Below are 26208 nucleotides of genomic sequence, written 5' to 3'. Positions count from 1 at the left end.
GACTATATTCTCCTAGGGCTGCTAGACAATGCAGCACTGTGGCTGCTGTTGCCCCGAAGAGTTTTGGTGAACACCCTCTGGACCAATGCCTACTTCTACAGACTACAGATGCCAACAGGGGGAGCATGTGAAAGCAGGAAACTACTTACAGCATGTGAATCCAGTTCAATGAAGCCATAGGTCTGCCCCATCCGGCCAGCCTTATTCTTCATGATGCGCACGCTGGATGTAGAGAGACGCACATAGGGGGCCAAGAGCCCCACAATCACTTCTGGTGGGGTGAATCGAGTAATACGCTTTAGCATAATTGCTGTGAAGCACGATGAGGGAGGTGGCCAGGAAAGAAAAAGTAGTAAAAAAAGGTAATTCAGATCTAAGTTTATTGTGACAACATAGGTAAAACTAAACCCACTCAAAGCAACAGCACAGCTTCTTGCAGTTGAGTCTGGAAGCCATCGCTTTTTTCCTCTCCACTTTGCAAGATGCTCAGAGCACCACCTCCAATTGCTAACCTTTCCTTCCCAGAAAACAGAGCAGAAAGTAGGCCCCTCCTCAGAGGAACTCAGCCCAGGGTAACTTCTGGCCAAAGAGACTTTTTCTGCTGTGCTAAGTTAACTGTAACATCCTGAAGCCAGCTTGCCCTGAATTAATTTTCCTAAAGGCAATTCGCTAGCACCTTTGAAGCTGGACAGCCCACCATTACTTGACGCCATGATTTGCACAGCATGGAAACAGCCTCCAGCGGTTTTAGTGAAATGCTGCCCTTTCTGCAGATGGTCTTATGGAGTGCAAGCAAGAGGAATCTAAAACTGTCCCCTGTGCCACTCACTTCTGCTTCCTCCACCATCCTGTGGTGTGGCTTCCTCTGCTTCTCTCTGAGAAGGCAGCTCCTGGTGCCGCTCCATGTCCCTTCTCTTCTCCTGTGAGGGCCGCCGCTCTCTCCCTTCATCTCTCTTCCTTGGCTCCTGTTCCTCAGGCTGGCACTCCTGCTGTGGAGCCGGAACCGAGGGCTGGAGAGGCTGCTTTGGAGATCCTGGTTGTCCCGATAACTCTTGCTCAGGTTTTTCAAGCTTTGTCTCTGCTATTAGAGAGGAGAAACTGACTGGTTCCACATACAGTGTTTCAGCATATATTTTTCTTCTGCTATTTTCTGGCCACTGCAGCAGCGCCCTTTATAAAAGGCTAACCTGTTCTGCCCTTTGCATATTCCGTGTCTTAACAGTCTGCAGACACAAGCTGTGTAAAGGACAAGCTAGATACGGCTCATCCTTCCATTGCCTTGTTTCATGTTGGGCTCCTTTACCTGACCTCTCCCGTCAGAGACAAGAGCCTTTCTGGCCTCCTTTTAGGATTGGCTCTTGCCTGGGCAAACGTTAATCAGGGATGGTTTTGGGTATGTTCCACTCACGTCCAGGACAATCTACATGGCAGTGATATCCTTACTATGCCTGATGTATTCTTGAATACCCATAGCTGAGCAATACCAACAAGAACAATCTACATGGCAGTGATATCCTTACTACGCCTGATGTATTCTTGAACACCCATAGCTGAGCAATACCAACAAGTAACTGTCACCCTATCTCTATGCTGGAGGAAAACTGGGTGCAGACCCCTATGATCACTAAGTGAAATGCATCATAATACAATCACTGATTTTACCAGGTGCCTACTTACCGCAGATGAGGCAGATACTATGCGGAAACACCCTGCCCCCCAGTCTAGCTATGTAATACAGAGAAGATAAATCCCATCAAGTTTCTGTGCCTGAAGGCCTCTAAGCATCTGGCTTCACTTCAAAAGAGATCTCTACCTGAGATTCTAAAGCTGTTGGAAAGGGAAGCCAAAGCTGTGGGGCTGCAAAGTCAGACATCACCAGCCCTGTACCTGCTGCTGAAGCCTCTTCCCACAAAGAGAAAGAAATGAGACTGCAAGACTTGGCACAGTGAAGCTTCACTCTTTAATGTCCCCCAGAGCACCTCCCCACTCTCGTGTTTGGGCAGTGGGCAGCATGGCAGAACACACGACCATTTTGCACGTAAACGTTGGGAAAGTTGCACACCAACTTGCTTGGCTGTCAGCACAGCTCATGTTGAACAGGCCTGTACTAATTTGTCTGCAGTTTGCAGCGTGCAGTGTTTTACCTACGCTTCATGAGCAGAACCTAATGTAAAATTTGCATATGAAACCAGTCTGCACATGCAGCTGTGAAAACTGCCCATGCAAATCACACAGACATGAGCACGACCCCGGACACGGGGAGAGCAATTCTCTTACTGAATTCTTGCTCAGCTGATGCGTCCTCTCCCTCAGAACCACCTCTGGACTCTGGGCCTGCTCTGCTCCCTGTAAGAGAGGCATATTAAAATCCATTTCAAGACCATCAGTCACAAAGCATGCAAGAACTCATGCAAAGCTGCAGTAATGCCTGTATATGCCTAGAGAGTTGTTTTGTTTCACCCGGCAATTAAAGGACAGTCATAGAGAGGTTACCTTATTACACATGTTCTCACAATCAACAAAACCAGGTCAGTAAGAAGCATGCACCACAATCTGTCCTCACAGCATCTTAAAGGCTCTGTTTAATTTGCTCCTCAGCAGTTTTATTACAATCCACAGCTGCGTTGGGCCAGCTATGCGGATTTTGCCTTCATAATGCTGATGGAGGAGCCACAGTGCAAGGAAAGCATGGGGACAGTGCTTCAGTAAATAAAGTGTTCTGCATCAGCAGTTATTTTAATGCCCTTCTGCCTGGGGTACGCGGGTAAGAAATGCAAAACATCAGAAGTCTTCTCAAAGATACAGAGTCAAAGCTTACAGAGTGCCTGGAATACCTGCTCGTCCCAAAGAAATCAGTTCCTCAAGGGAGCGTGTTTTGGCTCTCACACCCTCCCACCCAGAAAAGCAAAGGTGTTGGTGGGGCGAGGAGAAGCAGAACTCCTCTCCATGCACTTCTTACAGTCAGCAAGGTCAGTTCAGCAATTCAAGTCCTGGATTCACCTCTAATCCGAGAGCCTCAAAAGAGTAACACTACAAACATGCAGCTGCATCTCCCAAGGAAGGTGGGTTGAGGGGAAGCCACCTCACCTATGGCCAGCAGTACTAGCTCACTGTCCTAGAGGACACACAACCTGTAATTCTGTGGAGGAAGGACAATGCCAAAGCAATAGGAAGGGAAGGCCTTGTGCAGTAAGACGCCTCTCCACCAAGCCTCACAAGAACAGAGAACCTGGTAGCAACGTATCTGCATGCATCGTCTTTAGTGTGGACCGGGAAAAGGGTCTAAATGAAGCACAATTAATAATTCTCCTACACAGTGCTCAGCTAGTCCACCAAGAGGGAAGCCAGAAGAGAAACTTACTTGTTAGGGCAGATGAAACTTTTAACCGACCAAACACAGGGGGACCAGATATACTCACCATCTCTTGGGAGCTTGCAATAGGAGCAGGAAGATCTGTAGCCCACAGTACACACCTTACACTGCAATGGAAGATGGACAGCATGAGGAAGTCATGTTTTGAAGGTAGTGGGTACAACCTACTCCAGAAGGCCAAACTGCAGTGACTTCAGAAAGTAACAGCCACGGAAAAGTTACAGTGAGAGCTTGAGAGACAGGATGGGTAATGGCAGCAGGAGCCTTGGCTGGAATGGAAGGGAAATGCTCACATGGCTCACAACTGGGATTGCCTTGGGAACAGGATTTTCACACAACTTCTGAGCACAGATTTGTTCACACTATGGAAGTACTTCACTAGTCCTTGAGACAGGACCCTTCCCCCTCTCAAGCGATGCTGGACCAAAAAGCTCCATGCTCTAGGCACCATACTGCTAGCCACCCCGTTGTTTCAAAGGATCCAAAGTTACCTTTGTATTCACTAATCTCAACGCAGTCCTAAAGCAGTGACAAAGTCCTTATCTGAGCTAAACTGTAGATACTGATATAATTTGCTGCACAGGGAGAGTCAATGAAGAGGTGTCTGCTAGAGATAGAAGAGGTAGAGCTGTACGGGCTCGGATGGTTATCCCACCCAGAGCCACCGTGGAAAGAGCCAAGTGCCCCATCTTCACAGCTCTCTCCGAACACAGCATTCCTAACTTCCTCTTCAAGCTCTTTGTAAATGCATTGCTTCTTTCATACAATTTTTTTTTCTCTAACTAAAGCCCTGCAAACGCTCTGGGGCACAAGAAAGCTCTTTCAGGCCATGCTTGTGCACAGCAACAGTAGGGACATATGCTCCAGCTACTTCTCATTGCACTGAGAGCTATTGTGAAACCACCGCCTGAAACTGCTGTCTCTACTTGATCTCTGGAGCATTGCAAGCACAGATGAGGTGCCGAGCAACAGCTCTGCCGGCAATTGGCGTGCATCCAATTAGCCTGGATGGGGGTCTCTGAAGCCCAGTGTGATCCAGTGGTCAAGGTGGGAGTCTAACCAGAACTGATCCCCTCCCACCCTGCTGCAACCTCTTGGTCTGCAGTCAGTGGGAATGCAGGCAACAGCCCTGCCCTTTGCTCCAGCACTCCTCCCCAGCCTGCTGCAGCCGAAAGCGCCTGTTCTGGGAGAATCGTGGGAAGGACAGGGGAACAAAACTGACCCCCGGGCCACTAACTGCACCTCCCCAGAAATGGGCCAGTTCCAGTTTGTACAAACTGCTGCCTGGACCTGGACTCATTTCCATGCTTCCTTCCCTGCTGCACTCACTAGACTCAAATCTAGATCACAGGTTCCTGCGTGAGACAGAGGGGTGGTTTGCACTGTTACGCTGTTAAAGCTCTGGCTACCTGGGCAGTGAAGACACTTGCGGTTAACACACGTGAACCAGAGTGAAAGCCTGTTCCATTCTGGTTGGCAGAATCACTGTCTCATTTTGGTTTTTAAGGACAAAGGATCCACACGCTATTTTCCCGATGTTAAAAGGGAACCACTGCATAGGGATGAAACTGCTCTGTGCATAAAACACTGGCTAACTGTACCAAAGCAACATGCGCTCATAGGTGGTACCAAAAACGAGGTAGGGAAAACCACAGAAGTTTAGAAGAGGCAAGATCTTCAGGACAGGTATTACTCTAAAGGATCTTCAGCCACTGAGCAAATATCACGCTCCTCTCTGCTGCCACTGCCATGAGAGCCAGCAGGGGAAGCACAACACAGCTCTCTGATCACATACTTACACGTTTGCAGCGCCAAAACTCTGGGCACGGAGTGTACTCAAGGGTCACTTCTTTGCCACCGATCGAAAGAGTTCCCTGTTGAGACAAGGGGGTAAATGACGAAGGTGCCCAGCACACACAGATTACTCAGAGGCAAAGAAAGGGGTTAAAGCTCTGGTTCCTAAAGGTTTCGCAAGTGAAACAGGGTGAAAGGGGAGAAAGTCTCCCGGTTCAGTTAGCTGGAGCTTTGCCATGGAAGTGGAAGGGAAACTGCCTGTGCCCTGCTCTAGCACGGGGCTACAAAGCTGCGTGTTAGCTCCAGAGGAACTAGGCAGAAGAGGCTTTGCCACCTCCCAGGAAGAGCACAGACAGAGTAACCAGAGCACGAAAGGGAAACTGCTTTAACTTGCTTTGTCCACATGCTGGAAAGGGGCAGCTGGACAGCCTCCTTCACACCAGCCACCACCAGGCTGGCCACAAGGCAGCTATTTGAGGAGCAATACAAGGAAAAATGCCACCGAGGTGAGAGAATTTTCATACTTGGGTTAGTCTTCATGTCACTCAAGAAACCCTGGCTTTCCTTCAGGGAAGTATGCCAGCTCACGGCAAGGCCACTGGCCCTGCAGCCAGTGCTTGGTGGGGCTGGCCTCGAGCACCTGTGCAGCAGCAGCACTGCCTACAAAGACACGCTGCTTTCAGCTCCACACATCACGCTTTGGAGAGATGTCAGGAGCCCGACAAATCCACGAGCTTTGCTGAAATGCAGATGATTTAAGGGTGAAATGAAGTCGCAGGTGCAAGTCCCCCAGCTCCTGCCCGGAGCAGCCTATAAAAGCAGTGAGCAGCAAGGATTCCTGGTAGCTCTCATCTGCCGTGGACAACAGACCATGTCTGGGCATGCAGGATGCAAGCCGAGTTGCAAATGCACGGAGCCGTAGACATCTCATGTCACTGGAGGCACTGCCAGACCAGGCAGTCTGTATTTCCCAATACCATAATATGAGACTCGGTGACAATAATGAGACTCAGACCCAGGTCTCCCAAGCCCCAGGAGAGCAGTCGCTCTTCTGACCCATTGCTGGACGGTACAGACAGATGTCAGGGAGCTGTAAATGGCCCCAAGCTATTTTGGGGACCTCTGGTGCGTCAGAAGCTTCCCAGGTACTCTGACCCAGTGGCCTAGTCACGCAAGAGCCCCCAGAGCAAACCATGAACATGAGAAAACAAGTCCCCAGAGTTATTATTCTGAAGTCACGATACACCCATGCATAAATTGCTGTGCAGAATGTGAGGGAGATGCTAGGGAATATGTAAAGTAGGAGGGAAGGGAATCACTCAGCATGGGAAGGAATCACTCAGCAACGGTACCACCACCCTAAGACAAAACACAGCAGAGAAAGTTGGAGACCAAAGACACCACCCTGTAAGGTCCGGCTCCACCACCTCCCCTCTCAGCAGCCTGCCTTTTACGAACCAAGGCTGTCCTTTCCTACCAGGCCTACATGTGTTGAACACTTCAGGGGTTTCCTTTCTGCCTCCCAGCTGTTCAAGCTCTGCTTTCCAGCATGGACTTGCCATTGCCTTACAGAAAGCTGAGCCATTCCTAGACCTTGCTGAGGGCTGGCATGTGTACCCGGAGCACAGTGCTGCAACCTCAGATGCAAGGAATCTCCTCGGGGTCTATTCACAGCCTGGAGTATTGCCTACTTCACATGTCTAGGAGAAGGTTTGCACCTTCTTTAAGGCATGTGAGGAAACACAAGTGAGAAAGACAGGGAAGTGGAAATCAAGGCTGTCCCACTGGGACTGTTGGTCCCTCTGAGATGGACGTGCTCCCTCTCCCAGGCAGGGCACCCATCACATCACATCACACACTCAAGAGACAGGCAGTGCCAGGAGAGCAGGCTAGAAACGCCCGCGTCTGCCTCAGGAGCCACTGAGCACAGGCAGGGAGAGAAGGCAGGGTGCACATCCCCATGAGCAGAGCTGCGGCCACTCTGTGAGCCCAGGAAAGGCCTCGGAAACAGCAGCTCCTCAGCAGGCAGTTGCGGCCCTGCCTATCAGCTTGGGAAACAAGGACAACTAGATTTGAGGACAATCCCTCTGGTACGGCAATCCATCATAACAGCTTCATCCTTCTACCAGCCATTGAGGATAAACTTGCCAGAAAGCCTTAAGATTATTTTTGGTTTTACGGAAAATGGTTTTTAAGTGCATGTGGCGCTGGTCTCTACTGCAAATTCAGTTCTCAGAGACTGCAGAAAGTGTCACTTGCATAATTACTCCTTAATTTCCTTAACACCCTGCTGATTGCCTGCTCACTTTTTCAACAAGCTCTCTCTTACTGATTTCTTCTTGATAAAGTCATTTTCAAGGTTGCAATCATCATTTAACACACCAAAATGAGTCCTTCATTTAGGACACACATTGTCAGGATTCAGTGACTTTAAATTCCTCATTCCCCCATTTTGTTACTAGATTCCATCCCAAATATTTTCAGAACCTTTATTTCTTCTAGTCCCTGTCACTGCTTATTCTTTTTCATCTATATCTTCTTCCTTTTGTCTGCAAAATGTTTCGGATAATACTCTAATTTTCAGTTCACCACTTTCAATTGAGCAGATCTTTGTGAAATCACAAAGATTTTCTGAGAATTTCAGGGAACAGTGCTGGAGGGAAAAAAAAGGTAAGCCCAAGATATGCCACATGTACTGTCTAGTAACCAGACTGTAACAATCTCTTCCATATTCATGCATTTTATCCTGGACCTCTCTCACCAACTCACCTGCACTATGCCCGTTAATTCTCCTTGGGAATTTTCAACACCCTGTACTTCTGAGCAGCTTGGCCTTTTCTTTCTAAATCAGTATGCTACAGAAATGTCCCTCTGGTCCTCCCAGTCAGGAACCTCCCCCTCAAAACTAGCAGTAAACACACAGTTGACTCACCAGTGAAGGGTTTAAAAGGCAGCACAGCTCTGCAGTACTAGAACACTGAGCTCTCAGCCATGGAAATGCCTAGATTTCCAAGGGCACAAGCAGATTCTACTGTTTTTTCTGAATTGCCAAATTCATCAAAACAGAGCATCAGGACTTTACTGCTGGGAGCAATGTTTTATGCTACTGTTCGATATCTTTCACAGTTATACATGTTTTTTCTCTTAGAGGTCTTTTGGAGATGCAATACTGGATTCTAGTCTAAGTGATACAATTCAGTACAAGCCATTTCAGCTAAAGCAACTAAAAAATCTGCATCATCTGGAATAATAGCCGATGGCCTAGTATGTAAATATTACTGAGCAATCCCATCATGAGGTGGTTCTAGAGAGCGATGCCTCGAAACCATAAAGCCCGTCTGCAGAAAGCACACACAGCAAGTAGCAATGTCTCGAAGCCCTTCACTGAGCGGGGACAAAACCCACAAGAACAAGTTACTTTAAGAGAGGGAAAGAAAAAGGGAAAATCCCTTAGCCATGATATCCACAGGTGATGAAATCTTTCCAAAAGCACTTTGGAGACCACGCGTCAGCTGGGCACAAGGCTTCGGCAACGTAACTCCGGTTTTACTAGAGCAGCTTCCAAGCTCTTTCTCAGCAAAGGCAGTTAAACGAGAAGAAAGATAAGAATATCAGTAAGTTCCAAGTGGTAAAGGTGACCCTAACTGTAAGAAAAAAACCAGACCACGCTCCTAGCACATGTAATGCCCGCTCATGAGGCTGGTTTTAACTCATCTCTAGTTTAACCTCTTTGCAATCGTACTACTTTAGCAAGGAAAGAACTCACCTCCTGCTCTGAACAGAGCACAGCTAACTCACATGGGCAGGAGAAGTTGTGCGTGCTACCGAGTAGTGCGGGTATGTGAGCACAGATCGCTTTGCTCACGCTTCCGAGGGAAGCAACACAGCTTCTGACAGGGCCAGGAGACTGACTGCCGCAGGTCAGGCATGGCACAAGTTACCCACTTCGGCTGCTTCTCTCTCAATTAACATTTACCGTTGGCATGCTGGTATTTTTCATGCTTGTTGACAGCCTCCTAATGATGATGACTGGGGGTTGAGGAGGGAGAGAACTTGCCAAAAAAGTATCTCTGTGCCCTCCAAGACTGAGATGACAGAAGAATACAAATCATCAATGTCAAAGTTTTTGCTAACTGTTTCTCTGAAAAAAATTCAGAGCATCCAAGAGTGACCTAGAAAATTTGAACCGTAGAGAGCTTTTAGAGCATGGCACATTCCCTCAAATCAAACCAGGCTTCTGCTTTAACTGAATTTGGCCAAACATTAAAACCTTCAGCAAAATCTCACTTCAGAGCCTCTTAACAACGAGCTGACAGCTCTCCAAGTATTCCACCCCACAGGTCATGCTTCAGCAGCTACCACAGGGGCTGCCAAACCGCACGGAGACGTGGATGTAGAAACTAGCACCGCTGTGGATTGCTGTGGAGGAACTGTGCTCCGGCTCTTCCAGTGGAACGGTAACCGCATGCTACCGTCCCGTGTCACAGGAAAGGCCTGGGTACCTGACTCAGTGGAATAGCAATTGTCAATCTCAGCTTTACAGATCACACACCTGGAGGGGTTCAGATCATTTTTGGAACAGAACCAAAAGGCTCAGCTCTGGAGCCCCCAAATCCACAAGGATTAACAAGCCAAAGTTTTCTCCTTGGCTACAACCACAGAGCAGCAACCAAGGGAGTGCAGGAAGCACTGTCCCTACACTCCTCAAAGGAGGTGCCTGCACCACAAGCAAACCATATTCAGATCTCCTCCAGCGGCTGGCTCATGCACAAAACCAAACACCACTTCAGCTAATTATTTCCTTATATTGTTCATAGTTTGATTAAATGTAAAATATCCGTGCCCTGAACTGAGTATCCTTCTTGCTGAGTAATAACCAAGTCAGAAGACTGACATGGTTCCACATGTTAAAAATGACCTGAAAATATAATTTGCAAACAGATAAAAAATTGCATACAAAGATGATGACAAAAGAATTCTTATGGGCAGCACAGCAAAGCAGTCATATTAAAATACCAGAATTAAACTTGTTTACATGATGTTAGTTCAGCCCTCTTATGCATATTTACTATAATTAGAATGGTTATTCAAAAATCATTATACATCCACCATTTAAAAATTATTTAAACGGATTAATGACTAGTGTTTATTGCCTTGGGTTGCCTCAGATAGTACCCCAGGAGGCAGCCTGGGAATGCAGAGGGAGCCCACGGTCCCAGCAGCACTTCCTAGAACAGCAAGCTCTCACCATCTTCAGGGTATTTTCCAGTCCCGGCCTCCAAATGCGCTGGACGGCACAGCACAGGGAGACTTCTGCTGACAGCAGAAGTTGCGTTATCTAGTTGTAACCGCAAATCAGACTGCTTTCAGGTTTTTCTCCTATTTAAGTATGGATTATAAATGTGAATTTAACAACCCCAACCACAACACAATGTGAATTATGTAATCGCATGCTATTTCACTGGCATGGTTCTCATCTCTGTACAGAGGCTGGAGGGAAGCTGGCAGGGAGAGCACAAAGCTCCCTCCCTTAAGGTATTCACCTTCAGATAAAGCAGGCAGGCAGAATCAAACACCAAAGGTCCCTCTAACCCACACATCCCCAGCTGCTCGTGGAATTCAGGAGGCAGCAGCTTCCCGGGATGGAGCAGCGGGCCAACACCACAACACCCGGGAGGATAAGAGACCAGCTGGATATATTTCAAAACAAGATCATCTCAGCCACAGAAACTGGCTTCTCATCCCGTTTTTTCCATATGCTGAAGTTTTTATCTCTGAGCTCCTTGGCAGCTGCTGTACAAGGGACTCAACTCTACAGAGCAACAGGCAGTACATCTGCTTACCTTTGACAAAAAGCAGATGAGAAGAGCTGTGAACCCACAAACCACAATCCATCTGTAATTAAACATTCAGAAAACAGAGCGTGACACGGAGGGATGAAGAAACAAGAGCAATCCAGCCTTGCTGCAGGGTATTGCAGCAATCTGGCATTTCCTACAGGAACAGTAACTACAAGCAAATTCCTAGTGTAGTGGGACTTTCCCCAAGGCTCTCAGCCCTCTCCTCCAGCTCCCTAACCATTTCTAGCTCAGGGACTTCTTTTTACTGGCCTGATCTATCGGTGTCCAGTACTCTTCTGCTGAGTAGCTGACAGCCAAGGCAGAAGATTCAAGATACAGAGGGGAAAAGGATGGTCTGACAAGTGGCGGATCCCGGGGGAATGGTTACATCACCAAGTGGATCCAAACAACCTTGCTGTGTACTATTATTACAGGTCTCTATCAAGACTAACACTGAGATGAATCTTACACAATAGTTGTGTTAGTGGTCACCTGGAAAGGAGGATGTTTGGCTCCTGAGCATCAGCGATGCTTGGAGCTCAAGAGCACGTGGCATCACTTTGAACCATTTAGCAGTAAGGCATTCGTTTCAACAGTGATCCGATGCCAACCAGCATGGCACGCTCAGGGCTCACGGTCTTCAAGGTGAGGAGGCCTGAGACTCAGAGCTCAAAGATGTCACCATCAATCCTGAGTTAACAGAACATAATTTCAGGCACATCACTGATGGGCATGTTAAACAAAATTGGCACTAACACAGAACTGAGGCATTAGGAGGATAACTTAGAGAGTCCTAAAGATGTAGTAGCTAAATATAACAGATTAAGATGCTATACAAGGATTATTTTATCCCAGATAGCACTCAGTGCCTCTTTTTCAAACTCCTTTCATGCAAAACCCATTACCTACTGGGACCATCCACCGTGACACACAAGTTTCCATTTCTACTTGCTCCCAGACAGCCCTCCTCAGGCCTCCCTTTCTGCCTGGTTATCCAGGTCATTTGTCCTTGCGCAGAAGGTCCCAGTCTGCATCCTTTAAGTACCTTATTTCGACAGACACCCAACCTAGCCTGCTGAGACACCTCCAGTTTTCTTCCTACAATTTCTAAATTCCCTGGATACCAGCCATATTCTTTTTAAGCAAGTCCCAGTATCTTTCTACAACTCATCTCCCCGCCACTGACATCCTTTTCGCGAATATACACAGAAATTGCCTTTCAGACTATGCCAGCTCTCTACATTTTATTGCCTGAATTCTGAACTCCAATTCACTTCCAAGTTAGGACTCTCAAAGTGCTTATCTTTTAAACACAGCATTTGCTTCACTTGTCAGCACACTCAGTCCTGCTCTGAGAACACCACCAAAACAGTCGGTACAGGCAAGCTCCCAATTACGGCTCCAGGAAGGATAACACCGATGTGTCGCAGCTTGAGAAAACACACAATGTGCCTAGAACTTCACATGCTCTAGGGCCAGCTTTGGGTGGTAGGTGATGTGAGTGGCTTCTGCATTTCACCCTTTAAGGAGATTTCAACACATTTGAAAGTTTTCTTTGATCCAGTGAAGTGCAGTGGACCTTTCACCTGCCACTGAAAGCCCTAACGTCTCCCTGTCCAGCTAATTCTAACCTCCAGCTTCCCTCACCCTTCTGAAGAGGGCATCTTTGCAGATCAGCATTAAAGGATCACTGGAAAAATGTGGAAATTTTAAAATGAAAGCCTTTCCTATACAGTACGAAGGGGTCAGAAGATGATTTCTAGAGTTCAGACAGTGAGGGTCTGGGGGCATCAGGAGATAACAGCTCAAGCGGGGTCAAGTTCTGTGCTCTGGTGTTACTGGCTGTGCTCCCATTCCACAGCTAAAGAGAAGCATGGATGGTTAAGGACTTGTTATGGGGTAGGCTAAGAAGGTCATGCATATGACCTTCTTTAATGGTTGGACTTGATGATCTTAAAGGTCTTTTCCAACCTAAATGATTCTATGATTCTATATCAAACACTTGTTCTCATGCCCAAAAATGTATGAATCAGGTTGAATCCTCTATTTGAAAAGTACACTTAAACTATGAAAATTTAAGAGTATTTAAATATTTAGCATATCGAGTATCATTATTCACAGATGGCTCTAGGGAAGGGTCCACACGGCTCTGCCTCATCTATATTCCTTTCTGATTCATCACGGTCTACTGCCTGGACACTGTGTTTGAACAACAGCTGCTTCAAAGACTCCCTTTGCTCCCAACACAGGGATTTCCCTTCTCTCTCCAAAATGCTGCTCTAGTGCCTGGACATATTTCTCAATACTTTGTTATATGGCCACCTTCTTCCTCAAAGGTCATCTCAACCCATAACGCTGTTAAACAATATAAAGATTAAGCATGTTAGCACAATGCACTAATCCACCCCAGGACCTTCCTGTGCATTTCCCCCAGGAGTACCCTACAATTAGCAATGGCCATAAGGAAGCTGGGACAACAATGAGGAAAGGCCCAGTTCCTTACTCATAGATTTGAAGCACAATATCAAAACACTAAAGAGCAATCCCAATGCAAAATCATGCTGGAAAAAAGTCAGGCTGGAAAGCTCTGCCTTAAAGGGGTAAATTTATTCCTAGACAATTCAATGTATTTGATTAAGCACCTAAAGATCCCACACCCAAACAAAAGCATGTCCTTTTACTGGAGCATGTAACCACGCGATTACACACTGATTCCAACACAGCTTGACCTGCATGGCAACCAGAGCGCAGGATGTTCTGCGCAGCAGCAAACATTCGCTAAGAACACGCCAACTGTAAATGGGGAAGAGAGCAGTTCAAAGGCTCCCCCAGACATGCCTCCAAACTCACTTCTGCACCCACTGAATTAAGCACTCGGAGCCTTCACTGGCAATGCCTTCTCTGCAGCCAGTGCTCAGGCAAGCTCCCTGCAGGACAGCCTCTCTACTGCAAGGAAAAAACCCCAAAACCCTGGGAAGAGGAAGCAGCTCTGGATGAAAAGAGGGTTTTGTCTTTGGAGACTTCATTTCTCAACATCCCCAAATTTCCAGTTAAAGGCTAAAGTGGGTGCCTGATACTGACTCCAAAAGGGTCAGAGAAAGAACCCAGCCAGCTGCCAGGGGAAATGCACCAGCAGCGCAACACTTACCTGTGCCGTCTCAATGATGATTCCCAGCACGTCACCGTGACCTCGAGGTGGCCTGTCCAAAAGCTAAATCCAGATCCTTAACAGTCACACCTGGACAGAACCACAAAGCAGCTGGCACATCTTCAGGCTGGCACCTGTACCGATTTCTACATCTGAGCAGGTGCTGCCTCTTAAGAGAGCTCTTCTTAGCAGGTGATTTGGTCAGTATTTGCCCAAGAAACCTGGCACAGTGTGAGAACAGAGCTATCTGAGCCCCTCGGAAGGAAATGAGTTTCTCCTGCCAGCCTGGCTTGGGCGCAGCGTAACACTAGTGGGTGTCACAGCTCACCTTAGGACCCAGCAGTTCCTCCTTTACAGGGGCACTGAGGTTTAAGAGGTTCATCCAGGCAACCGCACTGCACAACATCCAGAGGTACATCCAGATCCTTCCTTCCTGGCCAATTTCCCAGAATTGCTGAAGAAAGGAGCTTAGTGCCTTGTCAGGGTGCAAGAGGCAGAAGAAGCTATTCTCCTAAGCGAATATCCAGGCTCTGAGGCTGCAGTAACTGACCTCAGCTCTTCAGAAGAGTCTAGCCAGAGAGGTGAGTGTGCAGGAGAGCAGTTCCTATGATAACCCTGACACTGAGGAAGGAAAGAACAGGATTCCCTGTTGTGTCAGAAGTGCCCCAGCTTGGCTGAATTCCTAAGGGCTTGGGAAGGGGCAACAGCATGCAGAGACATCTCCTTGAACTGTCAGATAAGCAGCACAGTAGCAGGTGGCTCAGGTATTGCCACTTGAACCTCCTGTGGGACTCTCATAGCCAGGGATGTATCAAGCCAGGTAGCAACACGTGGCTCAGTACAGAGCCTGGCCCGTGCAGACCAAGGGCAGACAGACACAGAGGTACTGCCTGCAGCTCCTTGCGTGCGGCTGCTCATCCCTCAGCAGCAAGCACTGGAGCACCAGAGAGGTGATGCTTTCAGCTGCTCCTCTTAGAATCAGATGGATCAATCATTTGCCTATCACTAAGAAATGTCTATTAAACATTTTGGAATTCACATCTTACATTTAATGACAGGCCCAGTATACACCAGAAGGAAGAAAAACAGACAAGCTGAGTTAGTGCAATGGGCAGAGAAGTAGGCAGTGGTAGAGGACAAACACCAATCTCACATGGACCAGGCACAGAACACCACCTTGTCAGGGGAAAAAAAAAACAAACCACCTCAGCTCTCTTCTCCAGTGATATCAGAAGCTGGGAAGAATCAATCAGGCTTTCAAAAACCTAGGACTATAAACAGTAAAATACCTTAGTCATCATATCACTAATGTACAGCTTTGCACCATGAGACAGCTTCTTAGTGAGGCTTCTCAACCTGATTTTACATGTATGAAAATATATCTTGTGATTCTGAGGACTTAAAATTACTTTCTCTGTTAACTCTGCTCCTAAGATCCTTGATGGAAAAGTACATCAAATGTTTGCTTGGGCTTTTACTGCCATCCTGGCTCAAATCTGGTACATATGAATATTGCTAATTTCTTGCTAAGACATGGATTGCACATCACAAAAACTAAGATTTCCCCTGCTGGCTATGAAAACAGGAGAAAATTACTTTCATCCTCTTGTTCTAAAGAAGACAGTTTCAGAGATTTAAATACTTAAATCTCATGTTTACAGCTTTATAGCTTTGACCCTCATTAAAATGTAACTCATTACATGACGCACTTGATTTTAGACCCCTGTCCTTTGGGGAATCTACTTCTGGAAGCTGTTTGTTCATCCTGTGGAAGACATAACTAACTGAACTTACAGGTGGCCTGAAGTGATGGAGATGCATGAGGACACTTGGATGCAACATCTGGTAGTTGTCAACGCATACACACAGTGCATCAGCACAGCAAAACAAACCTCAAGGCAGAATGCTATTTTACATCAGACACTTCACTGCAACAAGTCAATCGCACATTGTACAGCTTCTGTCACTGCTGCAGCCAGAAGGAACTTTCCACCTCCCTCCTGTGTCTCCTTGTACAAAATGGCTTCAGGATTTTCCCCCATTGTCCTCTTCTGGGAGCAATCGTAGCCAAAGCTGGTCACACAGTGGTGCCGAGGACCTCTCAGTTGCTGTTCACAGATGTTGGGTTAAACAGGTTGCCAGATATGCTGCAAGAAGAAATTCTCCCCCTCTGAAACAAGAGAGGATCGGGGGAAGTTTGCGCCTTTCCTGGAAGTGCAGAGGGCTGTTGTCTGCCAGCACCCTTGGTGCTCTTCCACCTAACGTGTTTTCTTGTCCTGCACAGATGTAGAATGACAGCAATGCTCCTGATCTCTGATCCTGTAGCGTACAGTGTTTCTTGTGATCTCCGTCGGTATTAAAGCTTTGGTAAGAGTCTTGAAGGTGCCCTGTGGCTTGCAGGGGAGTAGGGCGGATAATAACTGTGTGTCCTTCTGTGTTAAATACCTGTTTCCTTGTTGCCTGTGATTGATGGATAATGATACAATAGTCCACTCAGGCACGCCAGCCCCCATTTTCCACTGTAATCATGTTTCAATTCTAGTCAAGAACATTAAGAGCCCAGTTACAGTCAAATGGAAACAGAAATTCACAATTAAAAGTTGCTGATTGCCATAGCTTTGATCTTGCATCTTCAAACTTGAAACACTGAATTTAATCTTTTACTTGTGTGAGTCTCATAACCCGAGCAGAAAATGGCAAAATTCAAGGTACTCTTTTTGAACGTATCCCATTTCAAGGCAGTCAAACTTCCATGATTTACATTGAAAAGGTCCAACACAAACTCAGCCGGGAAGAAAATAGGCTAAAATCCACATCTGAAGGGAATTCCAGCTCTCTCTCACTATCATAACCTTACGCAAAAAAAATACATAGTTTCTGCAGAAAAGCAGGCAGACCATCGCTCTTCTAAGAGAAGGATACAGTGCTTCTGCCTTCCTTAACCCCAGGGAGTGTGCAGTTTGACTTTCTTTTTCAGCCTCTAGACTCAACCTTTTACCTTCCTGTTCCAGCAACCCAACATCAACAGTGCACCAAGGAATGGAAAAAGCAACCTCCGCTGAGATAGCATAAAAGCATGAACGAACAGTTCTGATGCTGAAGCTAACAAAAATGACTCATCAAGTGAAAATTGCAACAACATTTTGGTGTGCTCCCACTTATCAACAGTCCAGGTGGAGTCTTAGCGCTATAATCCGGCTCATATGCTTGTAAAACATATCTGGTGTTCGCCTCGACGTTGCTGGGATTGGGCTGAGAAGGGCTGCCGTCTCTTTCACAATGACGCGTCTTGTGCAAACCACTATGGCAAAAGCGTGATAGAAAATGGTCTTGCTCTGGAAATGAAAGTTAGGGTGTGCGCACCGAGATGCCTTTAGTCATGTAAACTGAACCCATACAGACATTTCCTTCTCACTGCCTCTGCGTCTCCTTTAAGTAACTTCAGTCATATCATCAGCACCATCCACTTCCAAGAGTACAGAGGGAATTCCTGATAGTTCATCTGCAGTTCTGTTAGTCACCAGCTTACTTAAAGAATGGCTTCAAAAGCATCAAAGCAAATTAGTGGCATGAGTCCTACTAACTGTCATGTAGGAGCTTGACCATGGGATTTTACGTCTTAATCCAAAATCACCTTCTGACCACGTACACAATCTATCAATTGTGGCAACACACTATGTCCTACAGCTGAGTTACCATATTCCCTTGAAGCACTTTGATGCTACAATGATAAACACCTTCCAAATGGTTACACAAGAATGTATTTAGAGTTTCTACAGATCTTCATAGAAAATCAACCAATCATGAATGTAAACACAATAACAAATATACAATCTGTAAGAGCAGCCAGCAGTAAAACATTGCTCTTCGTTTTAAGGTGAAACTACACTTATATATAGCAGCTGTAACTAAGATTTCCTGGTTGTCACACAACATTTCCATTAACATGTTAGGAGGAGAGGACCTGATAGCTACCCAGACAGAGTAGCATCTGTATCCTGCATATGCATCCAAGGACTACTTCAAATCCTTTCTAGCTCAAGGCAAAATCTCACCTACAAACGAATTCAAAGGATCAGTGTGCCAGATGCCATGTCACTCAGGAAAACGCTTCGCAAAACAAAGGTACTTCTCAGGTGTTGCTCTGCCAAGGAGTGCTCTACAATACAATTTCAGCCCTATGGAAGGGGCAGAGAGCAGACTTATCTGTGGTACACGTTGCACTTCATATTCACAAGCAAAAGTTTTCAAGTACCCCCATTTTTACAACAGCCATGCTGGGCATGACCAAAGGTCCAGCTGCCCAGCAGTGGTTCCTCATTTTGAGCCAAAAGTGTAGGGAGTATCCACCCCCACGCACCTTTGGACGCTGCACAGCGGCATGCGGTACCCAACAGGAGCGAGTGATGCACTGAAAGTACTGGTATATCACATCATACGATCAATCAGCCAGAGAGGACTGGACACTTATCTTGGCAATCACTCATGGATCAAGTTATTTAAACAAATTTCAGGAATGTTTGCCAGCTCAAGCTCCTGGCATTGTAAATAGAACATCTATTCCAACAGCAAACCACTTGATTAACAAGCCATTTGAGATCTACAGGGAAAGAATGGATATTTCAGAGATACATCATCACACAGACTTGTTAATGTCAACTGGCAAAAAATCCCAACAAACCCATAACCAGAACATAAATGCCCAGAGGCCTGAGGGAGAGCAGTTTCATTTTAGAGAAAGGTAGGGAGGGCTGCTTTACATGGAACAACCTATTTATACAGCAGACCAAGTGAACTTCAGCATATGGAATAGATAATTCTACAAGATACAGCAATATTTGAATCCTGAGATAACCCTGCTGGGCCATACGTCCCCAGCAGCAACCAGAGATACTAAGGAAGTCCTGCTTAAGCATCTGCTGCATGCTCCAAGCAGCTCACCCAGAAGCTGTCTTCTGGGACGATCCCATTACAGAGCAGCAGTTCAGCAGCAGCAAATGCATACAATCCTCATCACAGGGGTAAGGTGAGGGTGAAGGAATAAAGGAGAAAGGAAAAAAGGAGGACAGGATTTTGGAATAAGAGCAGGGAGGTAGAGGGACATGGCAAGCTGGGATCACACAAGTAGAGCAAGAAAATGCAGCTTCACAACTCTTCCAGTTACTAGTGCACTTATTTTAAAATACGTTGGTTAGCATGGTTTGCTTCCTGAGGCAAGGTAGGACAGAGCAGCCAAGAAGAAGGTTGTAGGTTTTTATCTGGGTAGGGCTAGAAAAAACACATTGATGGGCAGCTACCACTGGCTAAAGGAAGAGTGTGTGAAGTCTTTGGCAGAAGATCTCTTACGACCTCCTGTGCCAAAGGAAGAGAGACTAAGAGGATTCACACAGCTTGAACAGTTGAGATGACAGAAGATGTTGAGATGACAGAAGAGAAGAAGGTCCAGAGAAGTATTTTCAGTACCAGAATTTTTGGCAGTTACATTTTACAACAAAAGACACCCTTCTCTGCACAAGGAAGATTAAGCACACAGAGATTAAGCCAGTCCTTCCAAACAGAAAAGCAGGCAGTGCATTTATCGCAACATCACTGCAGGATATACACATGTCCACCCACGCACCCAGCCCTGTCACAGGTCATCGCAGGCAGATCCGACTGCTTATTCACAGGCAAGCCTCTGCCCAGCACTAGCAGCCTCCCACTGCAGACTTCCGTACTGACCTCAGAGGCTTACAACTCCAATTAAATGACGGTACAACGCAGTGATTAGTGAGACACAAGTGGGAATGAACAATAACATGTTAAGCCTCAGTGATGTAAGACCAGGGTGAGCTCGTGACAAGACCACACAGTGAATCAGACACAAAAAAAAAAAACCAATCAGCTCTGCTGCCTGGAAATCCACTCATCTGATTACAAGGTAGCCTATGGAGGGAACTTTACATAGGTCACTTGGATCATTATAATTACTCCATAATGTGCATGTTTCCTAAATCATTAGGATGTTTATAGAAGAAACACTGCCTAGGTATACAAGCCTTTCCCCTCTCTATACACACACTCAAAGTGGAAGACTCCAAAAGGTAATTCTAGAAATCCACACAGTCAAAGGCAGGACAGGTTTAATGGGGGGGGTGGTGTGAAATGTGTGCTAACGATACAACCTTCGCAGAATCCACACACCTAATATACAATAAGAAAGCAGAAGATAATGTCAGCTGATAATCCAAGGAGGACATATCAAAAGCAAGGCCACCTCCAGCACTCTTAGCCTAACATGCAAACAGATTTCAGTGTATTTGTGGACACACTCAATTGTCACCACCACCCTCAACTGCAGGTTAAAGCTAAAGAGATGGAGTGACGTTGTCAAGCGAGTAAATGATGGATACCAGACAGCCCGTGAAAATACACTTGAGGCGGGTGTCATCTTCCATTACAGGGGGCATTTTGCAGATTCTAGAAAAAAAATGCCAGACTCCACAACTCGGCATATCCTACCAAAAAGAAAACAACTATTTTTTCTTACAAATTGCAACACACTCCTTGCACCACAGGCTTCAATAAATACTCCAAGGCTACAGGCCACCAGAGCAGATGCATTCTCAGGATAACCACAAGCTCCTTCTGTATTTAACTGGGAAGCCACACAGAGTTGTGACTGGTTACTGCAAATGTTTTCAGGACAGAAAGTCCTAGGCTTTGCCTGCTTGTCACAGCATCTTGTGGATTTTAACACCAACAGCTAGAGCGAAAAGCGTGTGAAGTCTGATCTGTACCAGAAGCTATGTTCACACTAAATGCAGAAAAGCACTACAGTGATAACAGGGGACGGGCTCAGAGCCGGAAAAACGCACAGCCGATGCTTCCAGTTGCATGGTGGTGGGATTTGCTCAAGTCAAGCGAGCACCCACAAAATCCAGCAAGAATCCCTCTTACCCTCTCCAGCAAGAAACAAGCAGGGAATGGAGGTATCGCTGTGCTCAGCAAGCTGAACCAGGACCGCACAGCACTGCAGGGGAAACTGCTCTCCGAAATGTGCTGATCTCAGTGCAGGAAGGCACAAGAGCAAGTCTTGGAATGATCGCTCTAGCGCACACCTGGAGACATCCACAATAATTTACAAAGTATGTATTTTCAGAAGTTCATGCTATAGCTCTCCCATTTTTGCCCTCTTACTTAAGAAACAGGAGGAAGGGATTACAAAGATGTTAGTTACTAGCAACAAAAGCTAGGAAATATTCACGCTGCCAGTGTTGCTAAGTTTGAGGCCTGAGAGGACTTGGAGACAATACTACATAGTCAGTCAAGACTAATAATTTGCTCCTAAACTTAAAAAAAGCTGCTTCTGCTTCCATATGTATTACAACCAGCTCCACACCTCAGCTAAAACAGTAAAGTCCCCAGGCAGCAGAGGCAGGATCTCTCCATTTCTCCTCCTTCACCTGCCTTTATGATACGTGACAGTACACGAAGGGTACTTTCATTTCCTGCCTGATATTACGTGTGTTTCTTCTACAGATGAAGAAGGAGTGCAAGAGAGAATTCAAGTACTCAATTGGATCCCAATGCATATGGAGAACAAGAGCTGTGGGATTATTCCCAAAGTTGTCTCTCAAGAAGCCAAAATGGTGCCCCAAGACAGGAACACTACTACACCATGGGCTACACCAACCCTTAATGCAAAAAAAATGCGGTAAGATAAATGCCACACCACACTACATTTCAAAATGAGAATAAAGGAGGGAAAGATTATTTAGGAGAAACCATGTGACTTAGCAGACAGAAACCCCATTTTCCATTCAAAATACCTGTGCCTCCCCAAAGGAAAAGCAGTTCCTCACAGACAGAAAAAAGGTCTCCTTTCATAAAAATCAAACGACAGCCAACTTGTAACAAAAGACCAACAGGAGCATCACAACCACCATGCTGCAAGAAGGGTTGCACTCGGGTTCTGCGAAACAACTCAACAGCCCATCTGCCCCGCTGGGGCAAAGAGCCTCCCAGAGACAGCAGGAGAGCTGGCATCCGGCGCTTCGCCCTGCCAAACCTGCCGCCCAACACGTCTGCACTAGCAACAGCAGCAATCCGTCACGTTTCACATACGTTAGATGGGACCCTTTAGCTGTAACAAATTGCCAACGCAACAATCAACAAGGCAAAGCAATTAATAAGGGGGGTATTTTCGTTACGTTAGCCGCAGCAATTAACACAAGTGGAATGAAAATCTCCTACAAAATCAGGGCAACATAGAAGATGGATGTTTCCTTATCACGATGTACTTAATAGAAAGCCCCCTCAAATGTCAGCGGTCACATACACACGCTAGACTTACTGAATGGAGGGAGTTGGACCTGGTAAATCTGTAGTTAGCAAGTTTGGGAATGATCTTAATCGAGTGCTGGTCTGTGCTGAGTAAAATAAAAGGATTTCACAATATAGGAATTATAAAATATAGGCATGTAGCAAATAGTTCTTCAGGTAGGGGCAGTTAAACAGGCATTAAGCAGCACCAAAACCACTGTCTCTGCAAAAGCTATTTATTCCTAGCCTACAGATGACTGAGAAGGAGTCAGGTTGACTAGTGAGGGACTAGGATGTCACTGTGGGCTGACACTGTTTTGCTATTTATGCTCTCAGAAGCGACTGAGTTTGACAGGGATAGTGAAACCTTCCGAAAATAACTGAACTACCAAAGAATCTAAGTCGTAGCTAACACACGTTTTGGTTTTTGCTTGTAAAAATGCAGGTTAATTCTCAGTCTAAGGAAATGATCTTACGACTCTATCCTGGAAGATATTAAAATGGGATATCTATTGTCTAAGGACAACTGAATTGCATAACTCCCTTTCTGAATATCTCCATTTGGCTTCTATTGAGAACTTAAAAGTCAGCTCCCTCCCTTGCAGCAGGTCAGATACAAATCTTACTACTTCCCTCTTTTTTTAAAAAAAATTTAAATAACTAGAAGGCCTTTTTTTTTTTCCATGTTCAATCAAAAGCAACATAGAGAAGTTAACCTATGTGGGGCAATCTAGAGGTTACAACTCTCCTGACCAAATTCATATAATTTGGGTCACCCCAAGCCAAAAAGCACATTTCTTGCTTCACTAATTACAAACTACTGTAGCTCTACTAAAACACAGTGAAGACTGGAACATGCAGGCTTTGGAGCTGATCCCCTCCAAGCACTCCATCTTCCAGGTTTCCTCTCCACACACACAGAGCCATGTAGAGCAGGAAGGAAAACTGGAAGACTTCATACCCTATCTGTTTTTAACATGTCCCAGGTAGAGTGCACAGCTGGGACCATTACCCCCACCGCTAACAGCGTTCTGGCAACACCATTCCTGGATGTTGGAAGGGAAACACGTAAAAATTTATCCAGCCTGAAGGCCTGCTATAACTGCTGCTGGGGAGGGTCAATGTAAGCAGCAGTTGAACGCCAGCCAGAACCTCCTCATGTGCGTGTGAGTACAGTGATTTACTGGGCACCTCTAGGCACTCCGTTCAATTTAAGGAATGGTGCTTACAGGCTCTTTGCTGTAGCAATGGACTGAATCTGATCAAGTCAGATCTTAATCGGACAGGACCGCCTGTCCAAGTACATAGGGATGCTCCAAATGGGAGAAGGGGCAGAGCCGGCACCAACAACAGGAAAAAGAGGAATTCTCAAATTCCCAAGCATTTGGGAATTGCTCTCATATAGGGAGACATTATCTCATGTGAGCAGAATTGGGGAGAGAATATGGAGAGGCCTTTGGTTAAAAGGAACGTCATACATAATTACAGATTCCCCAGTGACAACAAAATAAACTGGGAATTGTAGCAACACTGAAAGGGAAATAAAAGTTGTCACTGATGGTAAAAGTAATAATTAATTCTGGAGCCTTCTCTCTCTGTGCTCACCCCAGTGGGAATGTGCCAGGCTCTTTCCCAGCAACAGAATTATTTCTGTAAAACATTTTTGTAAGTTGCAATACCTCTGTAACTGAAAATAGAGGCAAATGTGAGCGCTTAGTGGGACCTCTGAAACCCCAGCTGTGAAGACTCATTAACTGTAAGTACATTTTTGCAGATGCACAGCTCTGAATCTGACTCATGACTCTCATCCCATGACAGTGAGACTTGGGATTCAGGTAAAAAGGCTTTAGATAATTGATATGTATTCTTACTCAGGCAAATTAGGAGCAAGAAGGCAGCAGAGAGAAGACTTAAGGGATGTAGTGAAGGAAGGGGGATCAATCGTTCAGTGTTTTTTCTTGCGTGATCCATCACCTGCAGTTCCAAGGCACAGGGAGGGTGGTGTGAGATGGGAATCTGTGTTTTACCTAACAAATTTTGTGCATCTTGCTCTTAGATGGTGGACAACAGCTCTAGCTTCAATTACCAGGTCAGAGTAAAGGCTTCCCTTGGGTACTTATTCACTGGGGATTTAAGCCATTTTGCAGTTCTAAGGGCTGGCAACGTTCAGATTTACCAGGCGCAACTGCACGTAGGGTAGTCCTCATGCTTGCAGCTCCAGCTTGCCAAAGGACAGGATAGATATGGGGGAGATGCACAATAAAGAATCTCTCCCACACACAAGGCATATGAAAAAGTGGAGCAAGCAACTCATAATTGACTCAGAGCTGCATACCAGAGGCCTAACCTACAGTCACATTTGTATGTGTGTGTGCACGCACAGCCGGGGGAGGCATTTAACGCTAGCAGAAATCTTTCTGACTGGATTTCAGTGTGAGTATAAAAACATCAGGGCCAAAACCTGCATTAGGAGTCTGTCAGCCTCCAGCCTCTGTCTCTAGCCAGTGTCCCGACATACGCTAGGGAGGAGGGCAGACCATTTGGTGTCCAGCAGCTCTTTCACACTGGTATTTCTAAGCCTTTTACAAGTTTCTGGAAACAACATTTAAACCGCAATGTTGTGTATTATATAAGAACAGATCTTCCTTTGAATGGTTCAAAAAAAACTCATTGGCGTTCCACCACCCCACCAAAAAAAACTTTTAAAATCTTCTAGCAGCATTGACCGAAGTTTAAAGCAACCTGGTTGGCTTCCATGCATCCGATGGCCTCTTCCAAGAGTGAAAACTCCACGCAGACATAGCCATAGTCGTAACCTGGGGACAGCATTTAAATACAGACGGGAGTCATGTTAGTGCCTTGTCATAAAGAAAGCCACATTAAATATTCAATTTCCCTTTCCCTCCAATGACAAACCCTCTAACCACCACCCCTCTACTCCAGAATGAAAAGGAGAGAAATCAGGGACTAGCTGGATGATGATTAACTGTGCAGTTTATCATGAATGTTAATAGTACAGTGTTCCCACTTCCCCTTACACAACCCAGTGACAGGCACACCCTTCCTTAGGGCAAGAAATAATTGCTTTGGTTTTTTTTTTAAAGGCATAGTGATTTTCCATTGCTAGTTTCCCATTTTGTGCTACCTTGGAGGCAGCGCTCTCCAAAGCAAGTGTGGATAAGTCATTTTGAAGTACATTGCTGCAAATGTATTTTACATGAATAGCCCCATTTTAATTGGGCAATATTTCAGAAAGAACTAACGTGATTCCTTTGCCTTTGCTATTTTTCCTTCAACACCTGCTTTCTTTTGAAGTCCAGTCCCTCGTATTATGAAAAAGTGCAGTGGAGCAGGAATGAGAACTCCAACTTTCTCATTTGGTATAGATGCTATTGCACATGTAACAAGAGAGTGTGGGAGCTTAAGTTTAGATGCAAGAAACTATAGAGCCTTTACTCTTCTCACTCCTTGGAAAGCTGTCATCTCAGTCAGTGGCAGTAAGGACCCACTGATTCAACCGTGTACTCCAGTTACCCGCGCTGAAATGTTCTGTCCCACAGTAAAGTGCAGGGTGAACACTACAGAAGCTAAGACCATCCTAAGAGCCATCCTTGATGTTGAAACTATCTCCCAAGAACTGAAGCGCTGAGGAACAACCTAAAGTCACAACCTCACCCTTCACATGCCAAGGCCACCTCACTCCAAAACAGTGCTTTACAGATGATCATGGGCTGAGATGCTTCTACACG

General features: G+C 45.9%; 1 protein-coding gene across 1 annotated transcript in view; it reads right to left on the bottom strand.

Annotated features, from left to right (window-relative positions):
- The window catches only part of LOC104082683 (RNA-binding protein 6-like), a 54423-nt gene that overhangs the window by 11034 nt on the left and 17181 nt on the right, over nucleotides 1-26208 (bottom strand). The window contains 6 exon segments of the mRNA XM_009585900.1: nucleotides 150-310; nucleotides 830-1081; nucleotides 2278-2346; nucleotides 3420-3480; nucleotides 5173-5247; nucleotides 25202-25275. Of these exon segments, the coding sequence (XP_009584195.1) occupies nucleotides 150-310; nucleotides 830-1081; nucleotides 2278-2346; nucleotides 3420-3480; nucleotides 5173-5247; nucleotides 25202-25275 (692 nt within the window).

The sequence above is a fragment of the Fulmarus glacialis genome, unplaced genomic scaffold (assembly GCF_000690835.1).
Source record: "Fulmarus glacialis isolate BGI_N327 unplaced genomic scaffold, ASM69083v1 scaffold7739, whole genome shotgun sequence".
NCBI classification, from domain to species: Eukaryota; Metazoa; Chordata; class Aves; order Procellariiformes; family Procellariidae; genus Fulmarus; species Fulmarus glacialis.
The sequence above is the reverse complement of the archived record's forward strand: the minus strand, read 5'-3'. Positions and strand labels throughout refer to the sequence as shown.